The following is a 17,086-nucleotide window of genomic DNA, read 5'->3' on the forward strand; positions in this document are numbered from 1 at the left end:
GAAATAGAAAAAAGACAAAATAGACAAAAGACTTAAAAAAAAGCCAGAAAAATGAGGTAGTTTCTAATACTACATGTAGATTAAAAGATAACCACTTTTGAATGTTTTTCTTTGAAAAATATGGACGATAAACTAAAGATAAAATGTCTTGTCAACACAGCAGCTTCAGTGAGTCTTGGCCTTAAGACTTAAGAATCGCTGGAACAATTTATTCCTTCATCTGGTGTTTTGATGATGCACATAAAGAGCACCGGATTAACAGTGGATTAATCACACAACTCCAATGTGGAACATGACATTCCTTTACCACATGTACCAGTAAAACCATCATGTGAGGTGATATTTCAGTCCTAATTATTAGAACTTCATAGCTGACATACATTAAAAGATCATTTACACAGGACTCAAATGTAAATAACAAGAATTATACTTACTCAGGTTACAAATTCACTCAAATTAGGCCATGAAATATGCGTTTGACCAAAATATCCTTAATTCACTCACTGTTTGATCTAGAAAAAAAAAGTCTACACTTCCTCATCTGAAAATTTAACTAACCACAAATCCTACTTTTACACTTATGTGATGAGTGTGATTAAGTAGTACATGTAAGTTTTTTTTTAATCTGCCATAATGTCTAAAATAACTAGTCACTGATACAGTTTTATAATCCCGGCATTCTTAATTTATGTATAAAATAACTGGCTGCATCCAGTGGTACCCCTCAGTCTCCTAGCAGACACACCTATGTTATTTCAAAAATCCTCTGTGACTTCTTTCTCAGGTGGCCCTGAGGTCAAGGTAACTGAGATTAAAACTCATCTGAGATTTTCTTTTGTACCCATGTTATCAGTTTTCATTCTCGAGTTTAATCTGCCCTGGACAAACGGTACGAGGCGGTGCTCCGCAACTCTTTTACTTCAGCTACCTCCCATTTCTTGTGAACAATTGTGAAAGCTTGGGAGAAAAAAACAGTACACACATGAACACGCATTTGAAATAATAAGGAAATAATAATCTTTGTAAATCATTTAGAGCGACTGTCACTAGTAAAAACAAGAACATATACTTTAAATTTTGTCTAACTTAATCAGTTTTTTGTCAACTAAAACTAGACTAAAACTACAAAAATGTAGATGCCTAAATTACAACTAAAACTAAATTACATTTTAGTTAATAGACTATGACTAGAATTAAGTAAAAATGTTCTGTCAAAATTAACACTGCAGGGAACTGGAAGGTAAGGACCAAAACAGGTGTGACACATCTTATAGATCTATAGCGATCCACGCATGGGCTAGCAGATAGTGATACCTGAGCTGTACTTGGAGGTTTTGATTTCCAACAGTGTTTCTCTCCAGACACTGTACCAGGGGGTGCTAGCTTTAACACAGTCATCTAGTAGGTTGAAGCACAGAGTAAGCATAGAGTACAGTTATGCTTTGATGTACTTTTTTCATTACTGAGCTGTGAAGTCAACATATCAACGACACCTAGGAGAAGTGAGCTCTGAGACACATCTGTGGTGTACAGTTATTTCTAATCATGGATCTGGACAGTTACACACACAAAACTGCATCTAAGCTCATAAGAAATATCAAAAATTTGAAATTGATCACTTATTGTCCATAACTGACTATCCAGCCAAATATAGTGGATTACCATAATAATAATAATGATTATATTTTTCTATTGCTAACATTTTATCAACACGTTCCAATCAAGCATTAGTCCTTACCACTGAAATTGAGCTCATAATCTCCTGCCATAACCACATTAGTCACAGCACTTTCTTGGGGCTGGCAGGATGACACCACATCACTGAGTAGCTGACGCTGAGCAGGGCTCAGGGACGTAGATGTTGTTGTTGGACTTGTCACTAAATTGTTGACACAGATACGCAGGTTTTTCACAACCTGCAGTTGATTGCTGGGATCTCGGATGTGACCTAGAAGAAAAAAAGAGTAAGTCACAGCATGGCACTCAAACAGTATCAGAAAATATACATAAAAATGTCACTGATGGAGAAGTGTCCCCTTTATAAGAAATATGCATAAATGGAATGCAGCGCAAAATCTCTCAACCGTAGCAAACAGGTAAATAGCAATAGCACTAAATAAATACTGAATTGAAATCAATAGCTCGTCTGCTGCTTAACTGACAAGAGCGATATCCCACAAGATTACCTGATGTTATAATTTAGATTAAAAAGTGTTGCTTTATATTTTTTTGTGTGACATGTATTAATTTGGAAGCACTAATTTCAGAGTAGTGCAATGTGAAAATTTATCAAAAATTATTACTACAGCAATGATTACTAAGGTATATCAAAGACACAGCCTTATACGTTTCCATCAATCTCCCTTCCACTGTTTTGCTGCTGAAAACTTCCCCTGATAATTGCCTGTCTCCTGGAATCTCCTCCTGCCCTTGAGACTGTGCTGAGAGACACAGCAAACCTGGTAATGGCACGTAACTGATTGTTGACTGTGAAAAACTCAGTGAGGCATATCTTTAATATTTACTCAGCTATACAATTTAAACTGCTATCGTATAGTTTCACGGATTTTACATTACCCAAGTGTAAAAATCAAACAAAATGTATATATCCTGTAGATTTCGTTTATACATTAGTAAGAATGTTAATGTATATCAAAAAACTTAATATGTAGCTTTAGCTTAAACACATTTAGCTGCATCGTCGCTTGTACTGAACATGACAACTAACACAATTGCTGCGTGCTCCAAGTAAAGTCTGTTAGCTTGTTTACTATGTGCTGAGTCTAATAAACCACCACCAACAGAACTGTTCAGCTGCTGACTGAAACGCTGTCCTAGAAGACCAAATGCTATTTTTTCCAGCTCGGGTCACTTTGCACTCGCATGTCAACAAGCAGGGCGATCGGCATAGCTGCTTAATCACGAGCCAAACTGCTAAGCGTCTGCTAGCGAGGAGCTAACGACAGTCGTAGCCCCTCGAGCAGCAAAACATCTTTCCTCATTATTTTCCTAAGCAACTTTTACTCATTTTTACCAGCTACGAAGCTGAAAACGGGACTGAGGGTGTGTTTTGAATAGTTGTTCATACCTTCAGACGTAAGTCTGCAAAAAGGCCTCAGCAGCTCCGCAAAATTTAGGTTGTTTTTGCGAGTCACTCTCTCAGCTTCTTCACTGCACAAGACGGCCACCATCGGGACAAACGAGTCCTGAACGAACTCCTGTACAGACTGGACACACTGGGCCATGTCGAAGCAGAGTCAAAACTATTTAACACAATGAACGGAGTCAAGTGTACTATCAAGAAAGCCGGGCTATAGCATTACTTTAGACAACTCCTATGTCAGAAGACCGCAGCCATGTTGAATACGCCAGCCTTCTTCCTGTGAAGGGCCGACAGTCAGGTGATTCTGGAATACGTCACTTCCTTTTCCGTTCCATTTGTTCGGTAGCGGTCTAGACCCTGCTCTAGAACTTCCAGAGCCTGAAGTTCTGGCCCGGGTAGCAAGACTTGATGGAGAAAAACGTTGAACATTTCCCGACTTTTATCTATGATTTATGTACCATCACGCGGTTAGCAAATCATCGATATACTTATTAAACCATTACAACCCTGCAGTATAAAAAAATTAATTTATTAACACATCACATAGTTTTCTTTGAATGCGCGAGCTGTATTTGCATTTGCGTCATGACAGTCTTCTATATAATATTCCAGTCTGCCTTAGCAGGGCCGTCACAAACCACAAAAATAAAGTTTCAACTGTATCTTACACTTTAATTCAGTATCACCAGCACTGTAGTAACTTTCTGTACAATCCATACATCACAACTTGGCATAAAAAAAACACTGCCAGTAAAAAAATATAGCCTTAACATCCAGGTCCAAAGAAAGGTGACATTCTGCCCTGCACAATACAGACACTACTTAATGTTTCCCAGGTATAAAGGCTGCAAGTGAGAGAAGGCACACGTTGTACAGAGGGATTATTTGATGTTCCGTAATATGCGACGAGCATGACTGGTTTTCATGGCAGCCAGAGCGGCCTCCAGTGTGGAGATGAGGTGCAGAAGGGTGCTGGGATCTGTCTGGAGAATCCTGGAGTTGTAATCACTGTGGCCGTCACTTCTGGTTAGGTGGACACGCATTGTAAGCATAGGAATCAACTGCTGGCGGACTGAACGTCTGGCCAACTGACAGAAAAAGCAGAAAAAACACAATAAGGTAGTCAGACAAAGAGTGGGAAAATAGTTGAAAACTGAATATTAGTAATACTGCTTACTGACAGAAATCAGTCTATGTAGCTCAGATTACAGTGCAAATCTCTGTTCTGCATTACACACCTGCAGTGATGTGTGATACCACTGATTTCCTTTTCGATCCGATACCAAGTAAAATTCAGGGTGGTATCGACGATACTGATCCGATACCGATACTCTGTACAAAAACTTAGTGTTTCATTGTATTTCATAATACAATATATAACTGTATTATGTAATTGTAATAATAATATAATAATAGAGCTTCATAGTGCTTACAGGACATCTGACTACTTGTTCTTATTGCTGAATGATGCAGAATTATCATATAGAAATGAAAAAACCTAAAGCTGTGCGCTAATTGAACACGGTGCCTGCCTGCAGCACTAAAGGCCTCCGCGAGAGACGTCTGTCTTGCCCTAGCAGCACATGTCCTTCTCCTCCTCTTCAGTTCGCCTCAACATAGCTCATCATATTCTGTGATATGATTTACTCTGAGGTGTTTGACGAGGTTAGCGGTGCTGCCACAACACCTCACTGTCCTGCCACATGTATCGCAAACCGCGTCTTGGCTGTTTGTGGAAGTAAAATACGTTCACACGTCACTTCGTTTACGCCCAGCCATTGTTGTGAGTGCGCACGCCAGGGGCCGTAACACATTTATGCAGCCGTATTTGGCATATGACTATGAAATACGTAAGAGGAAGTAGTTCCTTCCAATTTAGACGATCCGAATGATAGTTTCTTTCCACTGTGTAACTGTTAATGGAAAAACTACCAATTTACCCCAAAGTACTAAAATATCGATATTTTAATATGAGAATCGATTCTAGAACATAAATTATTGGTATCGGAGGAATCGATATTTCGATATCGACCCGCACATCACTACACACCTGCAAGCTTACAGTGTCACCTAATAATGATCACCTGATATAAAACCATACATCACAAGGTCAGATGATGGAAACCAGACTGGACAATATTAGTGTGAGGACCAGGGGAAACTGTATACCCTGTATACCCTTCAATATAATTTTATCCTTCAAGCTAAGTAAAGTGTCTTAATCCATGAGTTCAGGAAACATTTAACATCCAATACATTAAAAACACACATACAAATAAAAAACAGACTACAGAGTTGAGTGTGATATGCAACAATTGCACATAAGTACTATCCTGTATTTCCCACTTTATGTACCACAACAGTCAAACAATAAAATGATCTAGAAACAATACACCTGGACATCAAGTCTCCATTCCAGGTTGTGGTAGGCAGGCATACTGGACGGCAGATGACTCAGGATGCTGCGAATCTGACTGTGGTGCTGCAAGTAGAGCTGTACCAAAAGAGAAAAGTGATCCAGTCAACATCCTGACAGACACACTGCTTAGATAAACAATGTACCGCTTAAACAAAACTTCAACAAACAAAACTAAAACTTAGACTATACAGTATTTAAATCAAGTACACATTGTTTAAACAAAGTCAGTTAAATAAAACTGTTTAAAAGCCACCTGTAAGAGCATCTGGTTAAGCTCTTCGCTAAAGCCCAAAACCAACACTGAATCAAGGAAATCCACTTCAGATATCTACAGAGAGAGAGAGAAAGAGACAGCTGTGACTCTTGGAAGAGCTCACATTTGTTTACAGTTTTTGTCTTAGCTGGTGAAATATTTCTAGTGTTTAAGTATTTCATGATGATGCAGGGCAGAAATCAAGAAAATGACACACTAAATATGGGACATGGACGTCATGGGGGAAAAAAAAGAGCATTCAAATCACAGCATTCAGGGATAAACAGCACATTCATCTATGTTCACTGATCCAAGGTGTGAGGAGTAAGTATTCCTCACCATGTGTTTGGAGCTCTCTGTCATCAGGAACATCAGGCCTTCCACTCCATGTTGTACCATTTCTACAGGAACACAGAGTTTCCCTGCAACCATAACGGCATGAATCATAAACTTAGTTAAAAGAGGCAGTGCACAAGTAATTATTTTATGTATCAACGCTGTAACAAAGTCCTGTTCTATTTAGCAGTCACAGTAATGAAATTAAACTCTTATTACCTTATAATAAACTGGTTAGACAACACATAAACTACAACTGTATTATCCCAGCACCAGAGCAGACTTGTACCATCTTAAAGACTCTATGATCTGTCCTTCAATTTCCTAATGAAGGGACCCAAACCAGCAATGTTTCCCTATTCATGTAACCAAGAATAGGGAAACTCATCACTCAAACTCATTACATTAGATTTGAATCCTTAAATGGACTAAAAGGCAGACTAAATATTTGAAACAATATTAGCATGATTGTTGTACTTACTTAAAAAGGTATACTAAATAATGTAACAATTTAATATGAATTTCAGAAAAGGCAGTGTGAGATTGCTGCAGTAAAACAAACCTGATAAACAAATACTATGCACTAATGAGCCACAGAAGTCACATAAGCTTGAAAAGAAGCACTAAAAGATGAAGAGTCTTACTAGCTGCTCCCTCATAGACCTTTGGACTAGCTCCTCTTCTTAGAAACTCCAGCGCTATGCGTCCAAACTCTCCCACCACTGAGGAAGTTAAAAAAACATAAATGCATCATTATCACGAATGATATATAGATAACTCATAGCCAACTGTGTTTCGGCATCAATAATTTAAATTGATTCTTCTCAGAACGATAGCATTGACACACAGGACTCAGGCTAACAAAGGTAAAATCCCCCAAATTCCAGAGGAAACGAGGAAGAAGATCATTTAAAGCCTGTATGCCGGCTTTCATTGGACATAAAAGTGTAATCCTAAAGTTCTCAGATTGCTGTAGTGTGATAAACAGCACAACGTTTGCTTTATGATTTACTGAAGTAAAAAAGTGTTAGACTGAATCAAATGGAGATACTCCACGTAGACACAATTTGTATTTAATTACAGAACTTAAATGTTCTTAGTTCCATTCGGCCGCTGAGGTTTACTCTGTTAAGATTCCATGCATTCATTCTCTTCCACTTATCCAACTCAGGGCCACGAGGGAGCAAGAGACAGGTCACACACATCACAAGACTAACACAGAGTAACAGACAAGCAGTCTGTCACAGGGAAACTTTGGACTTGGCTGGTGTACCTGGAGAGTACCCATGCAGACAGAGATACTAGACACACTAGTATACTAGACTATACTAGATACTAGACTATTCTGCGAACTTAACCTGCTCTGAAGCAGGTTAAGTTCGCAGAACACAGATCAACAAATATGAAATCACTGCCCTTTGACCAATCAGTTCTCCAGGAAATAGCATCACCATTCTTGGAATATCCCTCAGACCCCTGTGTGCAGACAGTAGGAAGGTCTCAAGTGTTTTTTTTTTACACTGTGTAATGTCTTTGTGTATCCCTGATGAGCAAATATTTAAAAAAAAAAAATCAAATTTTTTGTTGCTCAATTTTTTTTTCTGTTTGCTTTCTGTTTGCAAACCACTTTACAACAAATTTATAACATTTTATTAAATTGATGTAGACACATAGACAAGTGTAATACAGCTTCTCTCCTGGGGGGAATACATGGTATAAGTGCAAGTTGCTGTACTTTACTAAAACCACTAAAGTACAAACTGTGCTTTGCATTGTCACAGGAATGTTTGGATATTATTTCTGTGATTTGAAAAAAATGCATAAATTTAGTTTTACTTGATTCTAATCTCCTGCTGAGTCTCACATTCCTGGACACACGGAACATACATTACAGATACCCGTTCAATCAGTCAGGTTAATGTTACTTTGATCTGCAGCAAACTGAAGAGATTTCCACTCTCCTTGCCTTTTACTTGTATATTTTTATGTTCTTTAGATATTTTCACAACCATTTAGTATCATCTCTTGATTAGGTGGTGTTCCAGGTACATCTGTCTTTTTGTAAAATAAAAAACAAGCCCACATTTTCCTCACGACACCAACGACCAGCTCGACGGTCCCTCGAGTTTCCCTGCACACATCCCGTTCAGCAGTCAGCTGTCAACAGCTGCTGCTAATTCAGGAAACCCGCAATATACCATAATGTCACTGTAATATTCTGCACAAAATAACAAATGTAGCTCATTTCCCCAGCACAGACCTACTGCAGCTTGTGTTTACCCTCACAGTGACTGACCTGGGATAAATGGCAAATGGGATTTAAAAGGAGGGAGCGATGGACACTGAGATAACTTCATTTGACTTTATAAGCAAACCTGTTGCTTTGATGAGGATTTGGCCAATTTGCATTAGAAAGAAATAGATTTAATGAAACTTATCATTTGGACAGGTAGCTGTGCACCTTAGTAATATAGTTCCCTTGCTCAAAAGACTGAATATCATCCTCTCAAGATGCAAACATATTCAGGAAACCCACCCAGGTTTACTGGTCACAGACAGTAGATGGTTATTGTGAAAAGCATATCATCTTTAAATAATTAATCCCAGTGTTATGGAGAATATGCAAACATAGCCACTGCTGGGTAAGTGTAATATTTTATTATACGTTTATTCAATAAATGGGTTTATGGCACTGAGATTATTATTACTGAGATTATTTCAGCCCGGTTCCTTAAACTTATGGCCTGCTTCTGACTGATCTGCTGCTCAGTGTTTACCATTTGCACCAGCTGGAAATGGAGACCTTTTTGCTGAGGTCTTTAATGTTGTTTAACTGCATGATGAGACACTGGCAGACAGAGACGACCATTCGGTGAACATGAATCTGCCGATGCCAGTGAACCTGAACCAGGTGGAACTCGTAGGGATCATTTTCTGTGGTAGAAGAGTCATATGACCACCCCGATGCTGCCAACAACACGCCTTTCATATAAACGCGCAGGGAAAACCCTGGGTTAACTCAGCGAGCTGGTAACCAACTTCGTGTGACCATTTATCCTAAACGTCAATGTCAGGATAAGTGTATCTAGATAACAGAAGGATATCCTGGATATGCAGAACAAGCTTAAGTGTATGCAGCCCTGATTCTCTGCACCTCCTATCCTCCCTCACGCTAGTTACTAACCTGCGGCGTCAACCTGCGGCAGGAACGACAGATGTTCTTTATGTTCCTCAGACAAAACCAGCAGCATACTGACCAAAGGTTTCCACTTCAAACCCCCGACAAATAATAGACATATGTATCCGGAAAACGATCAGTTTTATTTCTTCTTTGGTGTCTTTTTCTTCTTTTATTTTTTATTTATTGACTGTTGTCAAACAGCAAAATGGCGCATTACCGCCACCACCTGGTGTGGAGTGTGGACTTAAACGTAAATAAAAAAATTTATATATATATTAAATATATATATAAATCAATAAGTCCCAAACAAATTAGTCTCACTACTCGAGTACACTGCATACCACCGGCATTTATAGCACCTGAGAGGAGCAGGCATATACGGCCTTACTGGAAAGCGCATGCACCCTATCTTAACTCTATCTAGAAGAACTGGTTCTTAAAATTCTAGCATTACAGACACACTGTCAACTCTTCCCCTCTTGACTGTTCTCAACAGTCTTTTAATCCTCCTGACCTCGCTGCCAGAAATACTTTGTCTGATTTCTTTCTAGATCTACTAGGACACCTGTGATTAGTCCCTGCACCAGTTTAAACTTGAGCAATATTTTCCCCTCTCTCTCTACACTTTTTGCAGAAACTCTCAGCATTTAATACTTTTTCTGCTCTTCCGTTTTAACTGCGATCAGCAGACTTGCATCTCTTAGTACTTAAGCTACTGTTCCATCTCCAAGCTTCTTTTTTTTTCAGCTCTCTTGACAATACTGTCGGGCTTAATTGCTACACCTAATCCTCCGGCCTAATTTTCAGTATTATTTCAAACTCTTCTCATTGTCATACTTATGCTGTGTGAGCTGTCCCATACAAGGTTGCTTCATCATATGATTCCAAAATATGATTCCTAAAATTATAAGGAGCACACATCAAGCTTTTCTTACTTTTACATTTATTTGTAGCATCTCAGCACTAATGTAACAGAACAGTGTTGGCAAGTGTGACACTGTTCACATAATTATTAAATATTTATCTTTAAAGAAATTTTTTGAAATGAAAAATAAATGGCATTCCTCCATGTTAATGAGCTCATGTGTGGATTCTGATTGTGTGGTTTTTACATTCTCACTTACAATGCATTCTTTACCTTGTGGTTATTTGAGTGAGTGGGCCGAGGGCAGACGGCAACATCCAGTCCTGCAGCCAGAGTCCAGCGCGAGACACGCAGATTTACCCTCTGACCCTGGCAGGAGATAAGCAGTTGAAGGCGTTTGGAGCTGTGCGTGTGTGTCTGTTGTCAGTGTAGATGGTTGCATGTGTGTGCGTATGTCCTGTATCAGACTGGAAGTCTGCAGTTGGCCTGGAAGGAGGGACAAAGAGTTCTCACAACTGTATCATGTAAAAGTGGGAATGATAAAAGAAACTGAAATATTTGCAGCTAAAACTGGACACAGATGCATAATTTTTCTCTAATTTAATTTTTTTATTATATTTTATAGAAGTTCAAAATACAAATTCTTAATATCTCTTTTTGGTTCTGCGCTAGTATGTCTATTTTTATTTACTGCATCCATGAAAACATCACATTGTTGACAATTTTACAGAGGGCACCACACCCAGACAGTAAATGTTTTTTATTATGTGTCCTAAACAGGACACTAAGGCGTTTGGTCAAAACAGTTTAGGGGTCTGATGTTGGCTCACATTTCTTCTTCAGCTTTCTGGCCATCTCCAGTTTGAAGAAGACCCTTCTGCTGTCAGTGCTCCCGTAACCATCTCTTGTCCTCCAGTGTAGTGTTAAAAGGAGGGTATAGTGCTGTCCCCGCTTTTGTTCCCCAGTAGCCCTAAACCTCTTGCATATGAAACTCACTACTGTTGTTTACTGGAACTGTTTTCACTAACATGAATCCAATTTGACATATTGTGTTGACAATTTTACAAAAAACAAAAGAGAGACTCTTTATTTCTTTGTGATTTATGCTATATAGAACAAACAACTATCAAGACCAAGGCTGTAACAAAGACCGATGTCCTCTCACAATTTAAGATCTGTCATGAGCAGAGCCCCAACTAGAAGATACAAGAAGATACACACAAAAAAAAAATCTACCAAACTTCAAATGGAGCTACAGGTGTATGGAGAAGGACTAATGGGTGAGGAAAAGTTACAAACGGAGTGCCTGCATCAAGCAATAAGGAATCACATAGCCTCACTCTGGGACGAGGCCCAACACATTTTTTTAACTGTGAACTGAACACTGCATATGGTGCCACAGTGTTCTTCATGAGCTTGGGGTAGTTGAGATGCATGCGTATGAATGTCTAAATAGAAACCACAGACCTTCAGCATTCTCCATCATGACTTGTCAGCCAACGACTTGTCAACGACTACCAACCAGTTGCTCTCACACACCTGTTATACTGAAGTGTTTTAAGAAACTGGTCTGCTGCCACATCATGTCCTGCCTGCCATCCGCACTCGACCTGCTCCAGTGTGCATACAAAGCTAACAGATCAACTGAAGACGCCATTGCTACAACGCTCCACACCACCATCTCCTACCAGGAACAACAGGGGTGTTACGCCAGGCTGCTCTCTGTTGACTTTACCTCTGCTTTTAGTACAATACTCCCAGACAGACTAATAGTAAAACTGCTGGATATCGGACTTCCTTCTACCACCGGCTGCTGGATCAGATACTTTCTCTCTGACCGTGTACAAAGAGTTCGAGTGGGTCTTCATCTTTCCTCAGCCCTCAGCCTTAACACTGGCTCTCCACAAATCCGTGTACGAAGTCCTCTACTATACACTCTGTACACAACTGACTCTGTCAGTACCCACACAGACAATGCAGTCATTAAGTTGGCAGATGATACCACTGTGGTGGGGCTCATCTCTGGGGGAGACCAGACAGCACACAGAGCTGAGCTTCATAGGCTACCAGATTGGTGTGCGGACAACAACTTGGACCTCAAGACCACCAAGACAAAAGAGCTGTTAGTCGACTTCAAAAGGAAGAAGTCTGAGCTGCAGCCCATGAATATCAACAGGGAGTGCGTGGAAAGGGTGTCCAGCTTCAAGTTCCTGGGTGTGCACATAGACACAGACCTCCAGTGGAGCTCAAACAACTCAGCGGTTGCAAAGAAGGCCCAACAGCACCTCAATTTTCTTTTTTTCTTTTTTTTCTTTTCTTTTTTTTTTGCCTGTCCCGTTTGGCTCTTTTGCCATCAGAATTGTTGTCTAAAGGCAAAGAAAGATGCCCAACGGATTTACTTTACCAAACTGACCATCCCAGCCTTGCCTTAATGGTCCATTTGATTCACCTTTTATTGTTTATTTTATTTTCACTTACTGAATACGGGACAGACTTGACTGGGGGAAAGAAGGGGAGAAAGAAAGAGGGAAAGAGAAACAGCTGAGAAGAGGTACGGGGGAGAAGGGCAAAAGACAAAAACCAACAGAACGGGCAGAGAAAAAAAAATGCATATATCAATCACCTGGATCACCTGCTGAGAAAGAAAAAAGAAAGCAAGCAGAAGAGAACAAGAGTAATAGAATAAACAACATCACAATGATATATGGGAATATGACAGTAAATACTAAATGTTAAACATTATTGTGCAGCACATAAGATCAACAGAACACAGTGTGCTTTGAGGTAGGAGCCAAAAAGGGTGTAGTTTGTGGGTGTGATCACCCGTGTGTACACCTGTGAGCATGGACGCGCTTGTTTTTTGTTTTTTTAAAAGGTTCCTTCATGTAATAATCTGCTAGAGGGTGTGGGGGGGCCACAGCCCCGTCCTCCAGGGCGTGAAGCAGGTGTGGAGGAGATCAAAACTCCAGACATCCAGAGGCCCCCAGAACACAAGAGACCAAGGAAGACCAACAGAGGGGCAGCTGCGCCACTGTCCCGGAAAGAGCTGAGGAGAGTCCCAGATGAGGGCTCACTCAGCAGCCGCGGAGCAGAAGCCAGGGGGAGTTGCAGTGACGCGCCCGTGAGCTCCGCCGGCAGCCAGCTGCACCTGAGTGACCGAGCCCCAGGCTGAGAGGCCGGGGGCACCCCACCTCCGAAGTGGCCCGAGCGAGCCCCAGGCTCCAGGCCCCGATAAGCGGCCGCCAAGGAGTGAGCCGGTGTGTACCTGGACGCCCATCCCCGGACACAAAGAACCACCAACGCACCGATGTCTGAGGGGGTCCGCCACTGGCAGGGGAAGTGGTGGTAGGGGGAGATAGGCCTCCAAACCTTGGAGGGCCTGAGATGTCCCCAGAGAGGTGGCGCCTGACACCCAACCTGACATATAGACACAGACATACAGGCACACACAGATACAAACATCCATTCCCACCCTCATGCTCTCATATGCACTTACTCCACACTCAACCAACGTGGAGACAGACGTAAAGAGACGTTGTACACACGATCACACTCCCCAAGCGTACTCTACAAACCGGGTCTAGGTGCCCCCGCCCCTGGAGGGGGGAACTGCACCCAGACCCAGGTGGTGTTTCCCTTTTCCCTGCGGTGGGGGGAGGCAGACCGCCCCGACTCCGCAGCAGCAGGAAGGCTCCACACTCCAGACCGCAGTCGGACGGCCAACTCCTCCTCCTAGTCCTAGCCCCCCTGCTCCAGCAGGTCGCAGAGAACGGGGGTGAGAGAAGACTCCAAACCTCCCTCCACCCGCTCATTGTAGTGTTGATGCATGTGTGTTCTAAGGTGCAATTAAAACCCAGGAGGGCTTGGAGCTACCTGCCAGAGAGCAGCAGGTAAGCGCATGGTCCCTCCTGCTGGCCCTCAATGTCTACGTGTATTTAAAATTGAGAGGTGGGCAACGATGCCAGGGGTGGGGTGTACACCCTGATGGTACTTTGGACTCCGTGTATCGTGCCCACCCCCAAGATCCTATATGTATGTGTAATGAGAGTGTGAGTAATGTGAATGTCTAAGTTGTAGGATAAAATTGAGGCAGAGGCAGCCAGAAGGGGACAGAGGGGGGGGTGGGGGGTAGCCTCCTCTGCACCCTGGTGACATACCCCTACTCCAAGGCCCTGCATGTGTGGGTGGTTGTGGTGGAGCGGGAAGAGGGAGGCAGCTGGAGATGGGGAGGGAAGGAAGGGAGGGGCAAGTGACCCCTCCCTGGGGCCAGCTCCCCCGCTGACCCCAGTAGGCACCCCCATACTCCGCGACCCGCCAGGGAAGGGGGGCCCAGGCCCATCCAGACCGGGCCCAGTGCAGCAGCGCCGCCCGGCCCCACAGAGCCCGGGACAGTCCACCCAACCCCACCACAGAGAAAACTGCACCCACCCCACCATCCACTCTTCTTCCAGACTACATAAGACAATAAACACCCAGGCTGAGATCTTCCTCCACCTCTCCTGTATCTCCCCCTCCTGCAGAGGGAGCTCCTGAGGAGAGGAAAGCTCCTGCAAGATGTGACAATCTCCCCCACCAGTTGAAGAGCCCCCCAGGTGGCTCGACGCACCGGCGGCACGCTGCTCCAGGGCTGGGCCCCCATGCACCCACCCGCCCACAACCCCGGCAACACACCAACCAGGACCCAAGCCCCCGAGGCCCGGTCCGGGTCCCAGCCCAGAGACGGAGCGCCCCCAGAACCTCACGCCCATCCCGGACCCACCCAGGGGCAGCCAGGCTACCAGGTCAGTAACCCACGTCCGTCAGCACAGACCCTCCCCTAGCCCCGTTGCACGCAGCCGCGAGGAAACAGTCACCGGAGAGCCAACAGAGCCCCTAACCGGACATGACCGCTACCCCGGGTTGAGCCCCCCAAGGAAGATGCCTCCGGAGAACCCCCCGACGCCCTAAGCCTGTCCCTACCCCCACACCAATCACAACAGTGAAGGCGGGACCAAACTATGACCCCCCACCCCCACTAGGTGATGGAGCTGATCAAAGGAGCCCAGAGCAATTGATCTGATGTGGTGGCAGAGGCTGTGTCAAGACTAATGTAATCTAATAGATAATTTCTATATTGGTTAGAATTAAGATTATTTTTATTTTTCCAGTTCATGAGGACTGTTTTCTTGGCTATGCATAGGGCAGTGAAAACCATATGGGCGATATTCTTTTCTGAAGTGACATTATCTAAGCTGCCCAACAAACACACTAAGGGGGAAGTTGGGATGTTACATTTCAGACACTTCGATAAGTCTTCACATATCTCGCGCCAAAACTTCTGAACTGGTGGACAGAACCAAAGAGCGTGGATATAATTGTCCGGTGAATTGGTTTGGCAGTGTGAGCAGTTGTTGGTAGACGTAAAGCCCATCTTGAACATCCGATGACCTGTATAGTGCACTCTATGTAATATTTTGTATTGAATTAATTGAAGACTGGGATTTCTAATTAGATGAAAGGTTTTTAAGCAAATCTGAGACCAGAAGTTTAGGTCTAAGTTAACTGATAAATCCGCTTCCCATTTTGCAATAGGAAGTGATATTGATTCATCTGTTTTAGAAAGCATTCTGTATATTTTGGATAGTAATTTGGGGGGTTTAAGAGTAAGAAATTGAACCACACTTGGTGGTGTTTGTAGTTCAACTTGACCCGGTTTAAATTTCTTTTTTACTATGGATTTAATTTGTTGATATTCTAAAAATCTTTTCTTGTTGATCCCATATTGTGTAACTAGTCCGTCAAATGAAATAAATTCTGTTCCTTCTAGTATATGTTCTAAATATTTGATTCCTTTATCACTCCAATCTGAAAAGTTTATCATATTATTGTTTTGTAATATGTCAGGGTTGTTCCAGATAGGTGTACGTTTGCATGGGATTAATGAAGACGCCGTCAATTTTAGAAACTCCCACCATGCTGTCAGAGAAGAGCTGATGTTGATGCTTTTAAAGCATTCATGTCGTTGGATGTTTGAGCTGATAAATGGTAGGTCTGAGATCTCTAGATTATTGCAGAGTGCTTGTTCTACATCTAGCCAAGGTTCATCTAAGAGGGTGTGTTTTAGCCATCCTGAGATAAACTGAAGCCTGTTGGCTAAGAAGTAGTGCTGTAAGTTAGGCAGTTCTAGTCCTCCTTTATCCTTGGTCTTTTGTAGTGTTTTTAAGCTTATACGTGGGGGTTTATTTTTCCAAAGGAATTTGGACATACATGAATCTAGAGATCTGAACCAATCTTGTGGCGGTTTAGTTGGGATCATTGAGAATAAATAATTTATTTTTGGTAAGACCATCATTTTTATAGTGGCAACCCTTCCCATGAGTGATATGGGTAGACATTTCCATCTAGCCAGATCATCTTCTACCTTCTTTAAAAGTGGGATATGGTTTAATTTAGTTAGATCTGCAAGCTTGGGAGAAACATTAATACCTAAATATTTTATATTTCCCAATTGCAGTGGTGTAGAAGAGGAATTATGGAAGGAGCAATTAATCGGTAGGACTGTAGATTTTGACCAGTTAATTGAGTAATCTGATATTCTTGCAAAAGAGTTTATCAATTCAATCACCCCAGAGATATTGGTTTGTGAATTTTGGAGAAAGAGTAACACATCATCCGCATAAAGGCTGATTTTATGTTCCACGTTCTTGCATTTTATGCCCTTAATTACTGAATTCTGTCTAATTGCTGCTGCTAGTGGTTCAATAAAAATTGCAAATAGTGAAGGGGAGAGTGGGCATCCCTGCCTGGTGCCCCTCAAGAGACAGAAGCTGGAGGATGTCTGGTCATTTGTTCTAACACAAGCTGTTGGGGAATTATATAATATTTTTAACCAGTTTATGAAAGAGTTTCCAAAACCAAATTTGTGTAAAGTTGCAAATAGAAATTTCCAG

The 17,086-nt window shown here is 42.1% G+C and overlaps 2 protein-coding genes across 3 annotated transcripts in view; both read right to left on the bottom strand.

The window, feature by feature from the left end:
• trappc8 (trafficking protein particle complex subunit 8) overlaps positions 1–3,412 on the bottom strand; it is a 30,211-nt gene extending 26,799 nt beyond the window's left edge. Inside the window, exons 1-3 of one of the 2 annotated variants that reach the window (XM_004564958.2) lie at positions 3,089–3,412; positions 1,739–1,948; positions 1,315–1,398 (exon numbers count right to left, since the gene is read on the bottom strand). In XM_004564958.2, coding sequence (XP_004565015.1) covers positions 1,315–1,398; positions 1,739–1,948; positions 3,089–3,245 — 451 coding nt within the window. In that variant the 5' untranslated portion in view covers positions 3,246–3,412. The remainder of the gene's footprint in view (positions 1–1,314; positions 1,399–1,738; positions 1,949–3,088) is intronic. The other variant, XM_004564959.2, reaches the window with a different exon arrangement.
• A 349-nt stretch (positions 3,413–3,761) lies between these two features.
• On the bottom strand, positions 3,762–9,467 carry commd2 (COMM domain containing 2). The gene is made up of 6 exons (XM_004564957.2): positions 9,296–9,467; positions 6,756–6,833; positions 6,115–6,197; positions 5,776–5,850; positions 5,499–5,597; positions 3,762–4,191 (listed from the first exon to the last, which is right to left on the bottom strand). Exons 1-6 carry the CDS (start codon positions 9,360–9,362, stop codon positions 3,985–3,987), a joined length of 609 nt encoding a protein of 202 aa, XP_004565014.1. The 5' UTR covers positions 9,363–9,467; the 3' UTR covers positions 3,762–3,984.
• Between the last annotated feature and the right edge of the window lie 7,619 nt (positions 9,468–17,086).

The sequence above is a fragment of the Maylandia zebra genome, linkage group LG17 (genome assembly GCF_041146795.1).
Source record: "Maylandia zebra isolate NMK-2024a linkage group LG17, Mzebra_GT3a, whole genome shotgun sequence".
NCBI lineage: Eukaryota > Metazoa > Chordata > Actinopteri > Cichliformes > Cichlidae > Maylandia > Maylandia zebra.

What these genes read in the sequence shown, in the direction of transcription:
- commd2 (XM_004564957.2), bottom strand. Translation starts at nt 9,362, where the DNA reads ATGCTGCTGGTTTTGTCTGAGGAACATAAAGAACATCTGTCGTTCCTG. An exon ending in TTAACCAGATGCTCTTACAG is followed by an intron (nt 5,598 to 5,775) that starts GTGGCTTTTAAA and finishes CTTTTGGTACAG; the next exon opens with CTCTACTTGCAGCACCACAG. An exon ending in AATGGAGACTTGATGTCCAG is followed by an intron (nt 4,192 to 5,498) that starts GTGTATTGTTTC and finishes TTTTTCTGTCAG; the next exon opens with TTGGCCAGACGTTCAGTCCG.